Here is a 20,657-nt window from a genome sequence, read left to right as displayed (position 1 = left end):
CCAAACAAGTCCTTGTGGCTTAAAAGCACATTTTAGGTAACTAAAGGGAGCAGATGCAGGTCCAGTAACTGGCTCCTGAGCCAAGCTGCCCTGACTCCAGAGGAATCTTGAGCTGCCAGGAGTAAGCCTGGTGAGGGACTGGGGTCCTGAGGGACTGAGTCCAGGCAAGTGCAGAGGAAGAAAAGGGACAAAAATATTCCTCTTCAAAATAGGCCTGCAAACCCAAATGCTTGAGCACATGAAGAAAATGGACACCAAGAAAGACAGCCAACAAAATAATTAACTGTTCACATGAAAAGAAATGACGATAAATCCTGAAAAAAAAAATCACTGAAGCAAATTCAAATAGTTGGAAGTCTACAGACGACACAGTTGAAGAGAAAATTTGTGAATTCAAAGATCTTCCTGAGTCATTTACTCAGAAAGCAGCACAAAAAGATTAAAAAGCAGAAAATGTTAGAAAGTCATTAAGACCATGGTGAGCAGATTGAGAGATTCCACTAAGTGTGTAATAGAAATTCCAGAAGGATTGACTGAAGGATGTAAGGGAAGTGCCGTAGTTAGGCAATGATGGCTGAGAGTATTGCAGGAGGGCCTCAGGTGGGAAATAGGTACCACGTGATAAAGGAATGGAAGGAAAACAAATCTCAACCAGGCCACTGTAAAGATAGGGCAGAGGGCTGGGGTTGTGACTCAGTGGCAGAGGCTTGCCTAGCATGTGTGAGGCACTGGGTTCGATTCTCAGTACCACGTATCAATAAACAAAAAATAAAGATCCCTTGACAACTAAAAATTTTTTTAAAAAAGATAGGGCAGAATGTCACAGATAAAGAGAGAACTCTCAAGAATTACAAGAGAACAAAGACAAATTCATTACTATGAAGAATTGTCTACAAAGGACACCAGAAGTGTGCTAAGAACAGACAAATTTCTCATTAGTGACTATGAATGAGATACAGAGAGAGGTAATATCCTGAACATGCAGAGGAAAAAATATATATATTAATTTACCTCAAAATTAATACTGAATTAATACTGAAGAAGGAGAGCAAGCTATAGGCATTTTTAGACTTCATAGAAGGAAAAGTGAAAGAAAGCATTAAGTAAAGAAACTGAATAAATACATTGGTAAATGGAATTAATTTCTGACCATATAAATATTTCTTTATTCATTTTTGTGGTGCTGGGATTGAACCCAGGGGCTTTGTGCATGCTAAGCAAGCATGCACCACTGGGTTATATCCCTGGCCCTAAATATTTACTTTAATGATTAACAGTGGAACTAGAATTCTAGACAATAATAAAGAAGATGGAAGGAACAGTTCAATTTGTGAGTACATTCTGTTCAGGCTGTTTTGTTATCAGGTGAAAAATAAAGACATTGAACGACTTAGCACTGTTAGGCAAATATATGGTTAAGTAACTATGTTAAAAATTAAAATGAAACCACCCAAAGAAATGTACTTTATAAGCATTTAAATGAGAGGGTAGTTGAATCTGGTGACAAAGGACTTTATCCTTCAAAAGTTAAGAAAGAAGAAAAAAATCTAAATAATTACACATAGTCCCTCTTCCCCTCAAAAAATATCCTAGTAATTGAAAATATGCACCAAATAAAATGATAAAAAAGTTCAAATAGCAATCACAATAAATATAAATGGATTAGACTTATCTATTAAAGGCAGAGACTATGAGATGAAACTTTTAAAAACATAACAAACATCCAGTTATGAGCTGCATATGAAATATACTAAGATAATGACATAGTAAATGTTGAAAACAAACATTTTAAAAAGTCCTAGGAAAATGCTATTTTAAAAACTGAGAAAATATTACCCTTCAAGTAACAACATTAAATGAAAAAAATATTAATGTTAATATTGGGCAAAATAGAATATAATGCAATAAGCACCCATGGGGATAAAGATAGTCAATGTATTTTTTTTTTTAAAGAGAGAGTGAGAGAGAGAGATAGGGAGAGAGAGAGAATTTTAATATTTATTTTTTAGTTCTCGGCGGACACAACATCTTTATTTGTATGTGGTGCTGAGGATTGAACCCGGGCCGCATGCATGCCAGGCGAGCGCGCTACCGCATGAGCCATATCCCCAGCCCAAAGATAGTCAATATATTTATGATAAAAACAAAAATCCCACCAAGAAGGTAAAATTCTTTTTTTTTTAATTCTTTTTTTTTCTTTTATATTTATCCTTCAGTTTTCGGTGGACACAATATCTTTACTCTTTTCATTTGTATGTGGTGTTGAGGATCAAACCCAGAGCCCCGTGCATGCGAGGCGAGCGCACCACCGCTTGAGCCACATACCCAGCCCCAAGAAGGTAAAATTCTTGAACTCAAAGCCTTCCCTAAGAAATTGTGCTCCATTTGTGTACAATATGTCAAAATGCATTCTACTATCATGTATAACTAATTGGAACAAATAAAACAATTAACTAAAAAAAATGCAAATCTAATGATAACAACAAAAGCCTTCCCTAGAATTTGGATGGAGTTCTTTTGCAGTTACATTTATTCAAGGACTGATTGTTCATTAAACCAAAACTTCATGCAGGACCAAGTCCCTTAATGTGGAAAAGGATGAGGCATGAGGACACAAGGACATGAAAAAATAAGGTTGCTTACTAAATTATTAACCACAAAGCTATGGGCTAAATCAACAGAACTGCAACCAGAACAATAAAGGCCCAGCACACCCTAAATCATCTGCAGTCTATTTGCATATTAAATTGGAACATTTATGTAGATAAAGCTTAGGAAATGGTCTCTATTAAAATGCCCACAGTTAACACTTTCAGATACCAAATTGTGTGGCTCCAAATGCAACTTAGCAAGTCTTGCCTCCTTCTGCTGAGGGTCGGGGGTGAGGGCAGTGGAAGGGCTGAGTGACGGATGAAGGAGATAAGGGGAGCTGGCTCAAGAAACCTTAGCATTTGACAAAAGTCATGGAATGACCTTGTGGACCAGAAAAAGAAATGAGCTAGATGAGGCACAAGTAGACAAATTTGTCTTGCACCCCAAAGGGCAGCTGATTGATAGATGCTATTGAGCAGGACTGTTCTTTTTTTTTTTTTTTTTTTAGTTGAACACAATACCTCTATTTCACTCATTTATTTTTATGTGGTGCTGAGGATCGGACCCAGGGTTTCGCACATGCTAGGTGAGCGCTCTACCGCTGAGCCATATCCCCAGCCCCAGGACTGTTCTTAATTATGGAGTTCTATAGTGCAGAAGCAAATCTTTGGTTTCTTAAATTATTTACCGACAGGATGAGCTTGGTGAGTTTTTGTCTTCTTTTTCTCCAGAAAGTGATCATTGCCTATTTCAAATGTACTTGGAGGGATTAAATGACATAACTCATTACAGCGCTTGGCACACAGTAAGCACACATAAGCAATACCTCCCAGTTTTAGGCTAGTGAGACAGTTCAGGAGCCACGTGTCTGAAACGGGTTTTAGAGTCTGGGTGGAGATAGAGCTCAACAGTGCAGTAAGCAGTTTGCAACTTGGGCTGTGGCAATGGCAACATGCTGTCTCTGTGGAGGGAGGTGATAGGTCTCCTCTGCTCACCTTGAGTATCAATGTCATTTTGGGGAACTGTGTTTTCATAGGGCCCTAGACCAGCGATTCTCAAACTGTCATGGTCAAGACCAGCAGCAGATCGTGTGGGGATTTGTTAGAAACACAGCTCACTGGGCCCCTCTAGGTCTACCGAGTCAGGAACTCTGCAGTCAGGCCCAGAAGTCTGGGTTTTAACAAGCTGCTGGTAACAACCATTAGCAAGATTCTACTGCGTGCTACAGTTCGAGAACCACTGACCCAGATGGACGCCAGGTTAGGGGTGGAGGCCTGGAGACTGAGTCTCTCGAGCCTAGTGGAAGGACCTGGCCATGCCCAGCCTTGAGAAAAGGGGACCTGGGCAACCCAGATAACAGAAGGAGGAGCCTGCTTGTTCCTCCATGTCGACCGGTGATATCCAGGACCAACTGCGGAAAACGGGAGGGGACAAAAGTAGCCTGGGGGTGTTTGGAAACACCAGGGCCACTGAGGACAGAAGATGTTGAGAGACCAGAATGAGAGGCTCAGAAATCCAGAACCGCACATTATTCAAGGCTTAAGGAGTCAGGTGTGGTGGCGCCCGCCTACAACCTAGCGACTAGGGAGGCCAACGCAGGCTCCAGGCCTGAAGCGTCACCCCCTTTCTCCACAGAAAAGTCTTAACTGGGCTTCTCCAGAAATCTCCACCATGACTGATTTTAGGACCGTCAGCAAGAGTCTCTACAAGAGTTCAATGTAGATATACTTCCTATTTTCGTGTTGCCCTGTTTTACGTGGCCACTGGTTGGGAAGAAATCAGCACTCCAGGTGCTGGCCACCCCCTTACTAGGTTCTCACAAACATGCATCCAGTATAGTAGTTTGTAGAAATGCGTAAGGCCTCTGGCCTTGAGCTGGGGCTTCACAGAGATGTCTACATTTTTAAGAGAAATTACCAACTGGGCTCCATGGTAACAGCTGGCAGGGGGAGGAAAGAAAGGGGAGAAGAAGCTCTTCCTACTCAGGTGTTGTCCTTGAAGGGTTAACTTGCCCAGAACAGGGAAAGAAAAAGCTGCTTTTATGTGAACTTCTGCAGACTGGGAACTTCTGAGCCCCTCCCCTTACATGCTGGGTATAAAACTCTGAAACTCCCTGAACTCGGGGTTCAGGGGATTGATTGATTACAGCAAAAGCTGTGCCCTCTGAGCCTGGCTGCAGCCAAATAAAACTGTTTCCTGCTGTCCTCGGTGCCTTGCCTTGTTTGTCCCTACAACAGGCCAGCCCCAGGAACTTAGCGAGACCCTTGGCAATTTAGCAAGAACCTGTCTCAAAATTTAAAGAAAAAAAAAAGGACTGGGGACGTGGCTCAGTGGTAAAGCACTCCTGGGTTCAACCCCAGTACAAAAAAGGGAAACAGAAAAAGAGAGAGGGACACAGACAGAAGCGTGTCTTGTATGGCAACCAGACAGGAGGGTCCCGCACCCCAAGGCACATGGAAGGGGTTTGTATGCCGAGCTAGACAAAGTAGAGCTGCGGCACCAGCATGTACCGGGCCTTCCCAGAACCAATGACTACATCAAATGACAGTTAAGAAACAGTCCAGGCGTCAGTGGCTGGCCTAAAGCACCCAGGCAACCATCTTCATGGCTTTGTTTGCCCAAAAGGGTTTGGAATGCACGCCAGAGTCCCCTGGCCAGCCAAAGGCACTTACAACCAAGGTGGCTGCAGCCAGGTCAAGCTGGACCTGCAGTAGATTCAAAAGGGTGCTCTTGGCTGCATGTGACAGACAACGGACACCATGGCCTGGATTTTAAGAGATGTATTGGTCAACAGCATGAGTCTGAAGGGAGGGTGGCTCTGAGTCTGGCTCAGCCACCAGCTCAACGGCATCCTCAGAGTCCCAGGCTTTTCCCGTTGGTCATCCCTGCCATCTACAAGGATCACGGCTCTCCTCAAGGAAGCCCAGTGGTGGAAGAAATTCCCAGCCCTCCCTGGCTCAGACACCAAGAGAGTCTCTTTTTAACAGTCAAGGAACTTTCCAGGAGGGACTCCCCTTCCCCCAGCAGGGTTCACGCTCATTGGCCATCACCAGATCACATGACGACTGCTAAGCCGTCCTTGGCTGGGACAGTGGAACTGTCAGGATTGGCTTAGGTCAGGTGCCCCAGCCTCTTCTGTGCCACGGACCCCTCTGGCCAATGGCGAAGCTGTGGGAGGCTTCTCAGAATCATTTTAACCACATGAGAAAAAACAAGGCTGCGGGTGTGGCTCCGCGGTGGAGCACTTTCCTCGCTTGTACGAGGGTCCCAGGTTTGGTCCCCAGCCCAGAAAAAAATAAAAAATTAAAATTAAATAAATAAATAAAACAAAAGAAGCATACTACAAAGGAGACCAATTATACTGAAATACAGTTTTCAAAATATATATTTTTAAAGTACAATACAAGAATAAATGTGTTTCTTTATTAAGGCAATAAATAATAGAATCTAACAGCCGATCTAAAACAACCATAATTTCAAAGCAGCAATGAGCATAAACAATGTTCTGAGGTGCCTGCAACCAACTGTTTTATGATACGAAGAATATTTGTGATTTTATTGGTAAGAAAGTTAATGCTACTGTGGCTTGTTCCTTACATTCAAGGAGAAGGAAATGCTAAAGGTTAGTGAAAATTAAAATGTAGGGTCCCCCCCTCCCGACATCCAAGTTTGTAAACCTCATGCAGTGCATCCACGGAGCCCTTGAACTTCATGTTGAGAACCCCTGGCTTCGACTAATCAAGAGTCACACGCTGAGACGAGGCAAGTCTTTTCTGAAGCAAGGGCTCTGATAGGAATGCAGAAGCCCAAACTAAATCAAGACTAAAGGAAGCAGGAAAAAAAAACGTGGGGGTGGGAAGAGGGTGGAGGGGGCTGGAGGAGGGTGGGCAGACAGGGCTCCAGGGTCGGCCTCAGCAGGTCAGCAAGGGCTTCCTTCAGAAGGACAGTGCTTCTCAGCTCGGGGGTAGAGACGTTGTCAAGGGGACTCAGATGACAGATGGCGCACATACTAGGATTCCTGCCCACCTTGGCTTTCTCTCATTTCCCCCATTCTATTTACTTTTGTTTCCTGATTGGTTTTCTCTAAACATTTATGTGTTTCAAGGTACAGATGTGATACTTGCCCTTTGCAAATAGCCACTAAGGAGGTATCTCCTCTCTCCCACCTCTCAGAAACCACCACAGCTCTCAGCTCGGGTCTGTCTTTTCAAACAACTTGGTATGCACAGGGGGTATCCAACAATCTGGGAACTTAGAAGGTTAGGGAGCTCAGTAGCAATGCAGATTCCCCACCCCATGCTGGTAAATGAGAGAGAGCAACCTCACTATGACAGATGCTGCTCACAGTGTCCTGGGAAAGTCTCCAAGGAAACTTTGAGGTTTAGGGAAAGAAGGTGAATCTAATGTCACATACCTCAGAGGTGGCAGAGCTGGGATTTGCACCTATATCTGTCCGACACCAAAGCCTGTGCTCTAAATATTGTACCCATTAGCTTCCAGAGTTGTACCTAAAGGTGATTAATGCAAGGCACTTAACATCACTCAAAATTTTTCCCCCTTGGGCAGAGGACTGGGGTAGGGGTGTAGGCATATTCCTGGGACCTGGATTGGATGTGTCAACTTAAAAAGGACTTTCACATTGAAGTGTTTGGGAACCTCGTCAATAAGATTTGAGTTTCCTAAAACATTCACGGGAGACTTTAGACATATTTAAAGCCAGAATTGGAAAGAAAGGAAGCATTCACGCTAACATTAAAAGCAAGATAAATATGTCTTCTAGCAGTTCTGCCATTTAATGTTGTTTTGGCACTACTGGCCAATGCAATTAGACAAGAGAAAGGAATAAAAAGTATATAGATCATGAAGAAATGAGGAAGCTAATCTTGTTGCAGATATCATTTACCTGACTGGGATGTAGGTGGGGGCAATCTGGCCAAAAAAAAAAAAAAAAAAACTATTACAAACAATAAAAAATCAAGAAAGAGACTGCATACAAAAATTAATACAAAAACTGTGGTAGAGCATTGCTTAGCATGCATGAAGCCCTGAGTTCAATCCTTAGCACACACACACACACAAAAACTAAAATACAGAAACCAAATGCCTTCACATTTATATAAACAACAATCTGTTAGAAGACAGAACATTAGCCAACAGTGACAACCACAAGAAAAAGTTCAAGAAAGAAAATTTCTTTCCTCTCACCTCTCTCTGATGAGGCCCTACTATGTTGCCCAGGTTGGTCTCCAATTCTTGGATTCAAAGGGTCTCAAGCCTCTGCCTCCCAAGTAGTTGGGACTACAGGCATATGCTACTGCACCCAGCATGGAAGAAAACTTCTAAATGTTCTCTCTTCCCTCAAAAGCTCATCATTAAAACTTAAAACATAAAGTTGAAATAATGTACAGAGAACACCTATAAACCTACCACCGTGATTCTACAATTAACATATTTTTATTTCGCAAACACACCATCTATACCAAACCACATGCCTATCACACGTCTATGCATTTGTACATCCTTCTCTTCATCCAAACATCCATATTATTCCTAAAATACTCTTGGAAGAAACACACAAAGAGAAATCTTTTAAAAATATTTTTGATTTTATTATTATTATTATTATTATTATTATTATTATTTAGTTGTAGTTGGACACAACTTTATTTCACTTATTTTTTTTTTTTTTTTGTATGTGGTGCTGAGGTTCGAACCCAGGGTTTCACACGTGGGAGGTGAGCTCTACTGTTGAGCCGCGACCCCAGCCCACAAAGAGAAATCTTAAAGTGAGAGGACCCACCGGGGAGGGGAATGTTGAGACATAAACCTCGAATATGCAAGTTTTTGCTGTGTTAATTTATGAAATTAATGTAATATAACTGTTGGATTTTTAAACTACTTAAGATGATTCTAGTTCACATAGAAAAGTGAGGAGGAAAGCCGGCAAATTCTGGAAACAAAATTTAAACAGAAGGTCTTAGAATACATTGAAATTTGTTGCAAAACTGTTATAATTAAAGCAGTATGGTGCTGAATGAGATGAAGGAAGCAGAAAAAAAGTTTTGAAAAGCAGTCAGTTCAAACTCTGATGGGAGTTTGGGGTATGATAATGGTGGGGTTTCAAATCAGTGGGAAAAATATAGATGAAACTGAGATGATATAGAAAAAATTAAAAACCTAGACAAAATTAATCAGGACCCTACGTCATACCATAAAATAATTTAAATTCCCAAAGGTCAAATTTACATTTATGTAAGTGAAAGATAACTCGGAAACCATAAAAGATAAATAGGTATAGAGTACTTAACAATAAGAAATATTTTACTTGGGAAAAAACTACCAAAAGCCAAGTTAAAATTAAAAAAAAAAAAAAAAGGGACAGACAAATATTTGAAATTCATCTCACAGAGTTGCCCCAAATCAATAAGATGCCAGCCAACAAGCAAATAGAAAAAGAAACAAAGATTCTGAGCTGTCAGTTCCCAGAAAAAGAAGTACAAATGGTTCTTTTAAAAATTTGTTTTTAAATGCAGGCCTGGGGATGTAGCTCAGGGACAGAGCCTTGTGTGGTATGTCTGAGGCTCTGGGATTGATTCCCAGCAGGAAAGAAAAAAAATCCAGTCTCACTCATAAGAACAGGAGCTGGGGGTGTGGTCAGGGGTAGAGCACAGGCTTAGCATAGCCAGGCCACCCCCAGCACAAGAGAGAAAATGGAAGGAAGGAAGGAGAGGGGAGAGAAAGGAGGGAGGGAGGGAGGGGAAGGGAGGAAAAGGGTAAAAATGAAACCTGTAAATCAAAACCACCCTAAGATGACAGCCTACTCAGCAGATGGCCCAGGATCAAAACACTTGACTCTGGGGCTGTCACGGTGTGTGTGTGGGGAGGACCAGGTACACATTTTTGCACACTGTTTGTGGGTGTGTAAATTGGTCCCACTTCTATGGAAAGTAATTTGCCAAAATTAAAAATGCACAAACCCTTTGACCCAGAAATTCTAACTTCTAGATAATATTATCTTAAAAATGTATTTGCAGGTATGTGCAAAGATTGATCATCTAGGAAGTTCATTGCAACATTATTTATAAGAGCACACAATTGGACACAACCCAAGTGTTCAGCATTTGGGGACTGGCTGAATCTTGCTTTGCCTCTTTGATGGGATGATCTACCGCCACTAAAAACCCATGTGAAGGGTTGGGGATGTAGCTCAGTGACAAAGTGCTTGCTTAGTATGCACAAAGCCCAGGAGTCAATTCCCAACACCACAAAACACACAAACATGGGGAGCCGTCATCAAGATGTATCATTACCTCGGGGTCACAAGCCGTCTATGGAAGTGGAAGTCTGAAGGCCAAGAGGGGCTCTGAACATTGAATTTTACAGCAAGTCCACCCTGCTCCAGGCTATTCTTTATTTTTTTTTAATATTTATTTTTTAGTTGTAGTTGGACACAATACCTTTATTTTACTTATTTATTTTTATGTGGTGCTGAGGACCGAACCCAGGGCCTCGCCTGTGCTAGGCAAGCGCTTTACCGCTGAGCCACAACCCCAGCCCCCGGGTTCTTCTTTTCTGGGTGGGACGGACCCCACTACGTTGCCCAGGCTGGCCCTGAATTCCCAGGCTCAAGCTTCCCAAGTAGCTGGGACTATGGGCACATGCCTCTCCGCCTGGGTCCTCGGGTTTTGCAGTGCTAGGGCTTGAGCCCAGGGCCTTAGGCAGCTGGGTGAGCCTGTACCTCTGAGCCACACCCCTGGTCCTCCCCAGGTTATTCTTAAGCTGGGGCACGAAGGGGACAGAGGCCTGCAGCTGCCCTGGCAGTGCACAGAGGTTTTCCTGACCCTTCGGGACTGGCCTGGGTACCACCTTCAGGAACTCCCCCCTCCCCCATCTGGGGGAGCACCACTGGGGGAGCACCACTGCCGCTCCCCATCTGGGGAATCCGCTCAGTGGCTTTCAGTCTATTCACACCATTGGGCAGCCGCCACCACAGTGGACTCTAGAAACAGGCATCACCCCCAGAGGAAACCCGTTTGCTTTAGCAGGCGCTTCGCTCCGCCTCCATCCGGGATGCCCCCGCCTGACCTTCTCTCTGTTGGATGTATCTACTCGGGCATTTCCTATGACTCCGTGTATGGCGCCTTTTGGGTCTGGTTGCTTTCACCCAGCACGATGCTCTCAAGGTCCGTCTGTGATGGAGCGTGGCTCAGAATACCTCTTCTTTTTATTGCCAAATAATACTCCACTGTCTGGAGGGAGCACGTTTAATTTGGCCACTCCTCAGTGCCCGGACATTTGTGTTCTTCCCATCCCGGGCTGTCGTGATAATGCTGCTTGAATATTCCTTCACAGGGTTTGTGCAGACGTCTGTCTTCAGTCCCCTGTGATTGACACCCCCAGGACCTGTGTGAGGTTGTCTGCAGCCGGGGGTCAAGTCTCCACCAGCTCCTCCCGTCCTCACCAGCACTCACTGCCTTTGTGATCCCAGCCCTGCTGCTCTGTGAGCTCAGTTGGATTTGGACTTGCATTTATCTCCCTGGAAGCCGACAAGAAAGGGATCTGAGGCCCAGAGGGGTTAGGAGCGCTGCTTGAGGCCCTGCAGCAAGGGGGGCAGGGGCGGGGTTCTAACCCAGGCCCTTTACGCTGCCGGGTCCACCTTCCCAGGGGAACAAAAGAATCCTTCCAGGGGAGAAAGGGGCTGGAGGGGGGACACAGGCAGCTCGATGAGATCCTGGGAATCTCGGCATTTCCTGTAGAAAGCCCTTCACCTGGAGCAGAGTCGGTCTGGGGCTGGGTGACAGCTGTTATCACTCCAGACAAGCCAGGTCCCCCCAGGCCCTCTCAGAGGAACCGGGGCCTGCCAGGGCCAGCTTTGCTCTTGGACATTTCCAGAAGGGACCCTATTTGTTGGATAAAGGCTAGCTACTGGCCTGAGGAGTAGCCAGACAGCCCTGGGACATCTGTGTTCTGCAACAGGCCCAGTGCCCTGCCTGTCCCCAGCCGTGTGCTAGCGTCTCCATCCATCCACCCGTCCACTCTGAACCTCGGAGTCCCTCTCTGAAAACTCAGGGTGCGATGGAGGTTGCTGTGGTGACGCACAGGGCTTGCACCAAGACACAGGACTCATGGGCCAGAGCGTGTGTGGTAATAGGCCAAAGAGCGCACACACTCCACACTCCTGTCCACCGCAGGGCAGACAAGTAAGTTGGCAAAAAATGAACAAATCAGAAAATATTTTGCTTAAAGCGACATACACATAGGTATTAAACCTATAAAAAGAATACTGGGATGGTGATTACCTTAAGTCCACAGTGTAGCCAGGCGTGGTGGCAGTGCCTATAATTCCAGAGATTCAGGAGGCTGATTCAGGAGCTAAGTTCAAAGCCAGCCTCAGCAACTTAGAGGGGCCCTAAGCAACTTAGTGAGGCCCTGACTCAGAATACAGACTAGAAGGGGCTGGGGATGTGGCTCAGGGTTAAGTGCCCCTGGGTTCAACCCTCAGGACCAAAAAAGAAAACAAAAAAAGTCAGTATTGTGTTTGGCTCTGAGAGGGAGGGGAAATGATTGGGAAGAAACACGGGCTGGTGGGGTATCTGTTCTCGGGTGACATGTTTGACAAGTGGTGGCTACGTGTGTGTTTTCTTTATAATTATTCACAAAACAGTGTAAACGTGCTGTGTGCTCTCTCCTGGATGTATCTCAGAATCAAATAATAATCCGAGCGTCGGGTAATTGGATCGGAGCTGGACAAGTGTGGGTTCCCCTTGGAACTCTCCTCCAGCCCCCCGCCAGCTCCTGTGCTCTTCCAAGAAGCCAGGCCCTGCTTGCATGGGGACGGAGCAGAGCCAGATGCTGCTTGGGTGGGGACTGGCTGTCTGTCACCTCCCTGCTCCATCTGACAATCTCCCAGGAAGACGCTGCTGCCGGGATTTGTTTTAAACAGCTTTATTCAGGTGGCTGGTAGTCACAGACTGGATCATGTGTACAGAGCGACCCACTCACCCCTAGGCAAGCCCTGGGCCTCTCCCACACCCCGACCATCGCTGAGGGGCGGCCAGAGCTTTGAGCCAGTTCCCGGGGTGGGGGTGGGGTGGTGGGCCCAATAGAAATATTTACAAATCTCCAGGGTGGGTGTCCCCCTGATCTGGAATGGTGAGGGAATTGGTGGAGGGGGGCCCTTGGCTCTCAACAGTCCCAGGCCCCTGGGCAGACTTGGCAGGATCCAAGAGGGGGCTGGGACATTGGGGGCTGGCAGAGGGGGGCTCCAAAGAGCCTCGAAGACCCTGGACGGGGTCCTGCTGGTGCAAACTCTGCGTGGGGCCTGGGGCCTGGGGCAGCGGGGACCTCCCAGGGGCTAGGTGATCAGGCAGGTCCCTGGATCCCACCGCCCTGGAAGGGCAGCCCGGGTGTCTTCAGGAATAAAGAAGCTGACCAGGAAGGGCCTCAGCGAGGGCACCCCAGGGTCTCCCAGGGTCCTGTGAGTGGCCCTGCTGCGGGGCCACCCCACCCCAGAAAGGCTCTCCTGGGGGCTCCCGCCCCAGTTCTTCACCAGGGAGGAGGCTCTAGTTCTGCTCAGAGGATTCGAGGCCAGAGTCGGGAGGGGTCACTGTCCACACCCCAGGGCCAAGCGGGGACCACAGGAGGGAGGGCGATAAGGCTGGGAGGCCCGGCTCAGGACAGGGTGGGGACAAGCAAGCAAAGCAAAACACGGGACTCCACTGAAGCTGGTGACAGAGAGGGGAAGCCCAGGCCTGGCATGGTCCCCATCCCAGCGCCCAGAGCGTGTCCCCTGGGAGCCCTGGACCACCTTCTCCGAGCCGGGAGCGGGGTCTGGGGAGGGCGGGCGGGGTCACATGCTGAGCGGGGTGCTGGGCAGAGGCCGGCGGCGCCCGGGCCGGGAGGCGGCCGCAGGCAGTCCTGTCCCCAGCGCCCGGCGGCCCTCATGCACTCGGCCCACGGGCGGGCTAGAGGCTGCAGGCCTCGGGGTCCACCGAGCGCTTCCGCAGCTCCTTGCCCGGCTTGGGCGGCGGCGGGGCGGGCGCGGCCGGAGGCGCCTCGGGCAGGTGCAGGACCGAGTTCTCGCCCGGCTGCACCCGCAGGTAGGCCTTGACCTTGTGGTGCCGGGCCTTGCCGTCGCTGAAGTCGATCACGCGGCACTCATAGGTGCCCTCGTCCGTGGGCTTGACCCGCGACAGCCGGAGCTTGTGGGAGATGTTGCTGCCCACCACCTTGACCACCTGGGGGCGACAGAGAGACCGTGACCCGTCCGCCCGCGCCAGGGGCAGGGCCGGGGAGCGCCACCCGGGGTCCAGCCCAGCGTGGGGGACCCCGGGGACTCCCATGAGGGCAGCCAAGGGTGCACGAGACGAGTTAAGTTGCAAAAGAAAAGAGGAGGAAAATGAGCAGGTGGCGCCCGCCTGCAACCCCAGCAGCTCAGGAGGCTGAGGTAGGAGGATGGAAGTTCAAGGCCAGCCTCAGCAAGAGCGAGGCGCTAAGCAACTGGGCAAGACCCTGTCCCCAAATAAAATGCAAAGTAGGGCTGGGGGTGGGGCTAGTGGTCGAGTGCCCCTGGGTTCAACCCCCAATACCCTCCTCCACCCCCGCCGAGAGAGAGACAGACAGACAGACAGACAGACAGGAAAATGTAGAAGCGATTCCACTGTCCATCAACAGAATGGCCCATTCGATGGCACAGCGTGCAGCGTGAGGAGCAGCTTGCCTAGCACACGAGGCCCTGGGCTCCACGGTGGAGGCCGTGTATGTAAATAAACTGGCTCCGCAGCCTTTTGTATGTAGAGGTTCAAAAACAGAAGGAAACCCAGCGCCTGCTCAGCCTCCTCGCAGGGGTGACTCTGGCCGCACAGGGAGGGGTGGCCGGGGGTGGTCTCAAGGTGAAGTCCTCGCACCTGAAAGGTACTAGTTCTTTAAAATAAAAACCGACTGCAGATATATCAGGACGCCACCAAGGGTCGGGGCAAGAGTGTTTTTTTATGCTTGTCTTTGTAAAGCTTTGTTTTTTTGCTCGTTGGTTTTATTTGGGGATTTTTAAAAAACATTTTTTTTTTTTTAGTCGTGTGTGGACACATGTCTTTATTCATGTATTTTTATGTGGTGCTGAGGATGGAACCCAGCCTGGACTCCATGCACTCTCACCCTTGAAACTGTGTGCCAGGCCCACAAAGGGTCACCCCGAGCTGGCAGGGCCACAGGGGAGCTTCTTGGCTCCCGAAGGTGAGAGGGTTGGTGGGCTGCAGCAGGGAGCAGGGCCCAACCTCCCTTAGGCAGAGCCTTCCTGCTGGTCATCACCCCTTCCAACGAGGAAAACATGGGCTGATGGTACAGCAGGAGGTACAGAGGCGGGACACAGGCAGAACTTCCCAATGGCAAGCAGAGGGGAATTCTGGCAGCTGTCCCTCTTGGAGTGGGGGCCAAAATCAGGTGTCCCTTCCCCAGGGCCGGCCCAGTGGAGCCAACCCCGCCCTGACTCGCTCACCCCGACCAAGGGCACCGAGTGGGCGCGTCCTCAGCTCCCGGGCGAGTTAGGAGCCGCTGTTGCAAATGCGCAGCGGGAGCGAATTACCTCAACAGCTGTTTCCCTCACGGATATTAATTATCCTTCATTTGTCAACCCTACAAGGCGCTAATGGAGTAATAATGCGAGGCGCTGGGAACCGGCTCCCAGGGAGGGAGCCCGGCGCCGCCCGCCCCGCCCCGCCCCGCCCGCAGCCACGCCCACTCCCGGGCCCGCCCCAGCCACGCCCCCAGGCCCCGCCCTGCCCGAGGGGCTCCTCCCCTCCGAGGGAGGCGGGGCCGGGAGCACTGCGCAGGGGCCGGGCTCTCTGACCCTGCCAGGTCCCGCGCCCCGACCTTTCGACCTTTCGCCTGGGCTTTGCGTTCAGACATTCACTCAACAAACAGCCAGCGCCTCCTCCCAGCTGCACCCAGCTGTGAACCAGCCACACCCAGCAGCGCCTCCAGGGCTGAGCCAGAGAACAAGACGTGCAGTCCTGCAGCCCCGGGGTCTGCCTTGGTCAAGACACCAGGACAGGGTTGGCAGAGCGGGTCATGATGTCCATGGAGCCTGGGCACTGCGCCAACCCCACCCATCTCACCGACACCTCACCATCACCCCACGAGGGGTACAGGGAGCAAGCCCATCGTATGGGGGAGCAGAGTGAGTCCCAGAGAGGGCTGTGGTTTTCCCAAGGCCACCAGCTGGTGACAGAGGCCAGGCCTTAGCCAGGGCCTGGGAGCCTCCTATGAACAGCCCATCTTCCCATCCCCACCTCATTTCCCAGGCCCCAGGCTCCACGTGTTGGAGAGCCCCGCCCATTGGAGGGGGCCCATCATTCTGTGCCAGATTTTTTTGGAGGGTGGGGGAACAGTCCCTTGAGTTTCATCATCACAAATTGCACAAAAAGCCTCCTGGCCCAGCCTCCAGTGGGCCTGAGTGGCCAGGGAGAGAAGAGGCCGCGCAGCCTGGCTGTAAATCATAATCACCTGGGCACCGGCATCGACAGGCCTTCCTGGTGCAATTAAGTACCTAATTATGCTGAAAGGGACGAGGCCAAGTCTTGGCCGTGACCGAGCTCAGGCTCCCTCCTGCTCACCCTGGGCCCAGGCCCCGTGGAGACACCCTGGCCAGCTCTTCCTTCCCAGCCAGGCCAGGGAGGAGGGCGGTGCCCATCTGGGCCCTGGGGCCAACCTTGCCTCTGTGGGGCCCCAGGGACGGTGTGGGATGGGGACCAGGGGTCAGGTGCCTACCCTGCTCTGAGCCTCCATCCAACACACCCAGTTGTCTCACCAGCCCCTCAGCATGTTCAGAACCCACCTGGGGCCTCCCCAATCCTGGGCCCCGAAGGCCTCACCTGCTCCAGCCAGACCCAGCCAGGTTCATCCCTCCACAAAATCTCACCCCCACTCCACCTCTGACCTTCCTCCAAACGCCAGAACCCATCCCCTGCACCGGCCTCTCCTGTCTCTGCAGAGCTACTCTGGCCCTTTCCATCTGATCCTCCCTGACGCCAGACAGACCTGTCAAAGTGCCTCAGCCCGGAAGACTCTGGATGGCTGCCCACAGTGGTGGACGGGACCCATGGGGACTCACCCCTGCTCACCCCAGGCAGGCTGGGGCCAGCAGCTCCCCTCCTGGGTTCTGATGGCCACTCATTTGCCTTTGTGGTGTGCGGTGACTGGATGATGCCTGTCTCCCACCCTGGCCTGGGAGCACACAGCGGGCAGGGGCTGTGCGGGTGGCCAGGGCCTTCCTGGAGGACCCTGTTTACTGTGGTCCTCAACCAACACCTTAGGGTGATGAAGTCCCCCTGGGGAGGGGGGAGAATTTCTTAAAATTAGGAGGTCAGAGTCTACTTTCAAAACCGACTAGGGGGAAATCAACTGAAACTCCAGTACAAAGGACTCTAGTCAGATAAAGAGAGAAACTTCCAGAACTTGAAAATGACCAATAAGCAGAAGTGATTGTCCAAGCCGCAGGATGGGGCCCATCCCACCGATGGAATCCTTAGCATCTGCAGGCCACCAGGGGAGACATTGCTGGGCCAGGGGTCCCTCCCTGGGCCTGAGTCAAGTGAGATAACTCATGTCAAGTGCTCATCAAGGTTCCTGACATATGGTAAGCTAACGTGGTAAATGTCAGCTGCTCTATTATCACTGTATCATCCTTATTTTTCACAGATGCCTGTCCTCCCATAGGAATGATCTCACTATAGGATTCTGAGGTCTTCTCTTTCCCTCGTCTGGTTTCCTTCTCACAGTAGGAAAAGGAGTCTTAGGATTCGCAAATACGTGTTAACAAGTTTCCACCCTGGTAACCCCTGCCATTCACAGCCAAACCCACAGCACTCCAGAGTGTTTTCTTCTGTGGCTTAGACCACAGCTAACTTGGGAAATGGAGGCACAAGGAGGTGGCAGAGTGGAGCCAGGACGCAGCTCCCGGGACGCTAAGTGCTAGCCCCACAATGTCCTCACCATCCCTACCCTGTTTTCATTACAGCTGGGCCTTCCCGAGGTCCACATGGTGACCCCAGCAGGGGTCTGGTTTTTGTTTTTGGTGGCCCTGGTGATAGAACCTAGAGCTCGTGCATGGCACGCAAGGCCCGAGCCCCATCCCTGGCCCTTTTATTGTTTTGTTTTGGACAGGGTTTCCTTAGGTTGCCCAGACTAGCCTCAGACTTTCAGTCCTCTGGCCCCCTCCTGAGTCTGGAATCATCCCTGCACCACTGAGCTACAGGTCAGATGACCCCCACCCCCAGCCAGGCTCACTGAACATGACCCGCACTTCCTCCTCCAAGAACCCAGAACCCCACAGGCTCTGCCACTGCCCAAATTACAGACTTCTCTGTTGGGTGTTTTTCAAAAGATCAAATTAGGCCACAACACTTAAAAATCAAGCCAGATCTCCCTCCAAGCCAGGCGCTGGGGTGGGCCTGTAATCCCTGTGGCCTGGGAATCTGGGGCAGGAGGAACGCAAGTTCAAGTCCAGCCTCAGCACTTAGGAGGGCCCCGACTCAAATAGAAAATAAAAAGGGCTGGGGGTGTAGCTGAGGGGCAAAAGTGACCCGGGTTCAACGCCCCCAGTACAAAAAAAAAAAAAAATCCAGACGCTATCCCATCAAACTTGGTGCTTTTAGAAGACATGGGCATGTGAGGTCTGGATCCCTGCCTGGTTGCCCGTTGCCCCTGCAGCTATGGGGCCTGGTCCCCCAGGTCCCTGCCTAGTCATACACATATGCATCAGGCATGGCAGACTCGAGCCATAGTGGCGTGTCCCTGTGCAGCGTCTGCTACGTGCACGTTGGCTGCATGGATGTGAGTGTGACTGTCACCAGTGAACATTTATGGGCACCTACTTTGTGCCGGGCTCTGTTCTAGGCCCTGGAAATGTGGCCAGGGATCAGGCAGACACAGACCCGGGCCACCATCTCTGGGGAAAGGGACAGGGAGCAAGTAAGCCCAGGATGGATCCTTATGGACAGAAATGCAGCCAGCAGGTGGGCAGAGTGAGGTGGGGAGAGGGGGAGGTGTGGGGAGAGGGGGAGGAAGCTTTCTCTCTGCAAAGGCAGGAAGGGGCGTGGGAAGGGGCTGGGGGGGAGTGCCGTGAAGCAGGACCGGACGAGCCCAGGCTGGGCAGAGCAGTAACGCAGAGCCTTGAAGCCACGGAGAAGTCCAAGTCTTCTCCTGCCACTGACTGCAGGAACCCAGGGTGCCAACTCTGCCCGTGGGGTTTAGGGACAGCGGAGTCCCTGCACCAGGGCTGGGCAGAGGTCTGCTTGTGCCTTTGCTGACCAGCCCCCCAGGGCCCCAGCTGGGGCAGGAGGGCAGGGGGTGGGGCTGGGGTGACTGCCACCCTCAGCTGAGCCCACTGATTTGATTTCACTAATCAGCGTCGTTGCATTCTCCTCACGTGGGGCCCAGAAGCCTCAAATTATAATCCTCTAAATCAATTAGATTAGTGTCTCCTTTGCCTGAGCTGCTCTGAACCCACAGACAAAATCACAGAAGAGGGGGTTTCAATAAGGGGGTGCATTCACCCCCCCCCCACACACACACAGGTCTCCATCTGCCCGGCTGATGTATATTTGGGCAAGAAATGGGGCATCAGACATGGATGTGCCTTGGGCAGACGGTGACAGCCGGAGCCAGAGGGCAGGGAGTGGAACCTGGCCACCTTGTGCTGGATGGAATTTCTGGACTTTCTGCCCAGGGCCACCCAGGACCAAGGGTACTTTGAATGTCCTTGCTCTGGCCTTCACCCACCTCTCCCCTGAGTGGCTGCAGGAGCCTCCTCCCTGGCCTCCCTGCCTCCACCCTGAAGGCCAGACTCCACCCTGGTGTCCATGCTCCAAGCTCCGACCTGTGGCTCACGACAGCTTTCCGTGCATCTGTCTAAGTGGCCTTGAGGTCCTGAGCTTCCCCACTTATCCTTGGAAAGCTGGGCGCGGTGGCGCACTCCTGTAATCCCAGGGATGTGGGGGGCTGAGGCAAGTTCCAGACCAGCCTCAGCCACGTAGTGAGGGAGCATTGCCCTCGGCAACCCAGGGGGACCCTGTCTCCAAATGAAAACGGAAAAGGGCTGGGATGTGGCTCGGTGGTTCAGCGCCCCTGGGTTCAGTCCCTACTACAAAAAAAAGGTGAATGTCTAAGAAGGCCGCGGGGTCCTGCAGTCCCCGCCCCTGGAGCCAGATCACCCAAGGGACCCAGGGACTCCGGGGTGGCGAGATGCTGTGGCTGTCAGTCATGTGGGCCCCCAGAAGCCCCAGAAGCTGTTCAGTCCCATTAGGTGCTGTTGGTTCCCGAGAAGCGCAGGCGCGGCCGACAGAGGGATGCGTCTTCTCTCCCTTGTCATTTTTTGTGCTTGTCATTCAATGAACTTGAAAAATCTCTGGCTTTTAAAAAACCAAGCAGGGCCATTTTTCCCCTTCTGTTTCTCTTCTCCTCCATCTTTTTGCCTAACCTCCCCACGGAAATGAACAAAAAAAAAAAAAAGAATTAAAGTTCCCAGCGCCCTGGCCCAGAGCCCTTGGGAGAAGTCATTATCAGAACTCACACTTATTTTGGTGGCGTCCTTCCCTGCGTCCTCCTGGTGAGATGCTTTTAGCTGTGGGGGAGGGGGGCAGAGAGAGCAGAGACAAGGTGTTAGCCTGGGTGGGGGTCAGGGACACGTCAAGAGTGGGTGCAGGGGACTGTTAAGATGGTGGCAGGGGGCGGCTGGACGTGCCGGGTGCCAGCCGTGCTAGCGAGGGGGGGGCGGGGGGACAGCCTGCTGCGCCCCGTCAGCTGCGTGGGCAATCCGCTTCAGACAAAAATTAAAATCCTAATAGAAAGTGAGTTAGAAGAGATCGTGGTCAGCCACAGAAGACGCGCAGGGCCACCAGGGCAGGAACCGGGAGTCTTCCAGCTCTGTGTCCACTCAGGGCCAGGGGTGGGGGTTGGAACACAGGTGACGAAGGAGAGGCAAGGAACTGACCACGCAGCCTGAGGGCTCGGGTCGGAAAGGGGTGTGGACAAGCAAAAGGGCAAGTGTCTGCTCTTGTGGCAGCAGGGCT

The 20,657-nt window shown here is 50.6% G+C and overlaps 1 protein-coding gene across 1 annotated transcript in view; it reads right to left on the bottom strand.

Annotated features, from left to right (window-relative positions):
- Positions 1-13,556: 13,556 nt before the first annotated feature.
- Vstm2l (V-set and transmembrane domain containing 2 like) overlaps positions 13,557-20,657 on the bottom strand; it is a 29,707-nt gene continuing 22,606 nt past the window's right edge. The window contains exons 3-4 of the mRNA XM_076849082.1: positions 20,159-20,209; positions 13,557-13,829 (exon numbers count right to left, since the gene is read on the bottom strand). Coding sequence (XP_076705197.1) covers positions 13,557-13,829; positions 20,159-20,209 — 324 coding nt within the window. The remainder of the gene's footprint in view (positions 13,830-20,158; positions 20,210-20,657) is intronic.

Source organism: Callospermophilus lateralis, chromosome 3 (genome assembly GCF_048772815.1).
Source record: "Callospermophilus lateralis isolate mCalLat2 chromosome 3, mCalLat2.hap1, whole genome shotgun sequence".
NCBI classification, from domain to species: domain Eukaryota; kingdom Metazoa; phylum Chordata; class Mammalia; order Rodentia; family Sciuridae; genus Callospermophilus; species Callospermophilus lateralis.
Note: the sequence above shows the minus strand (reverse complement) of the source record. Positions and strands in the feature narration are given on the sequence as shown.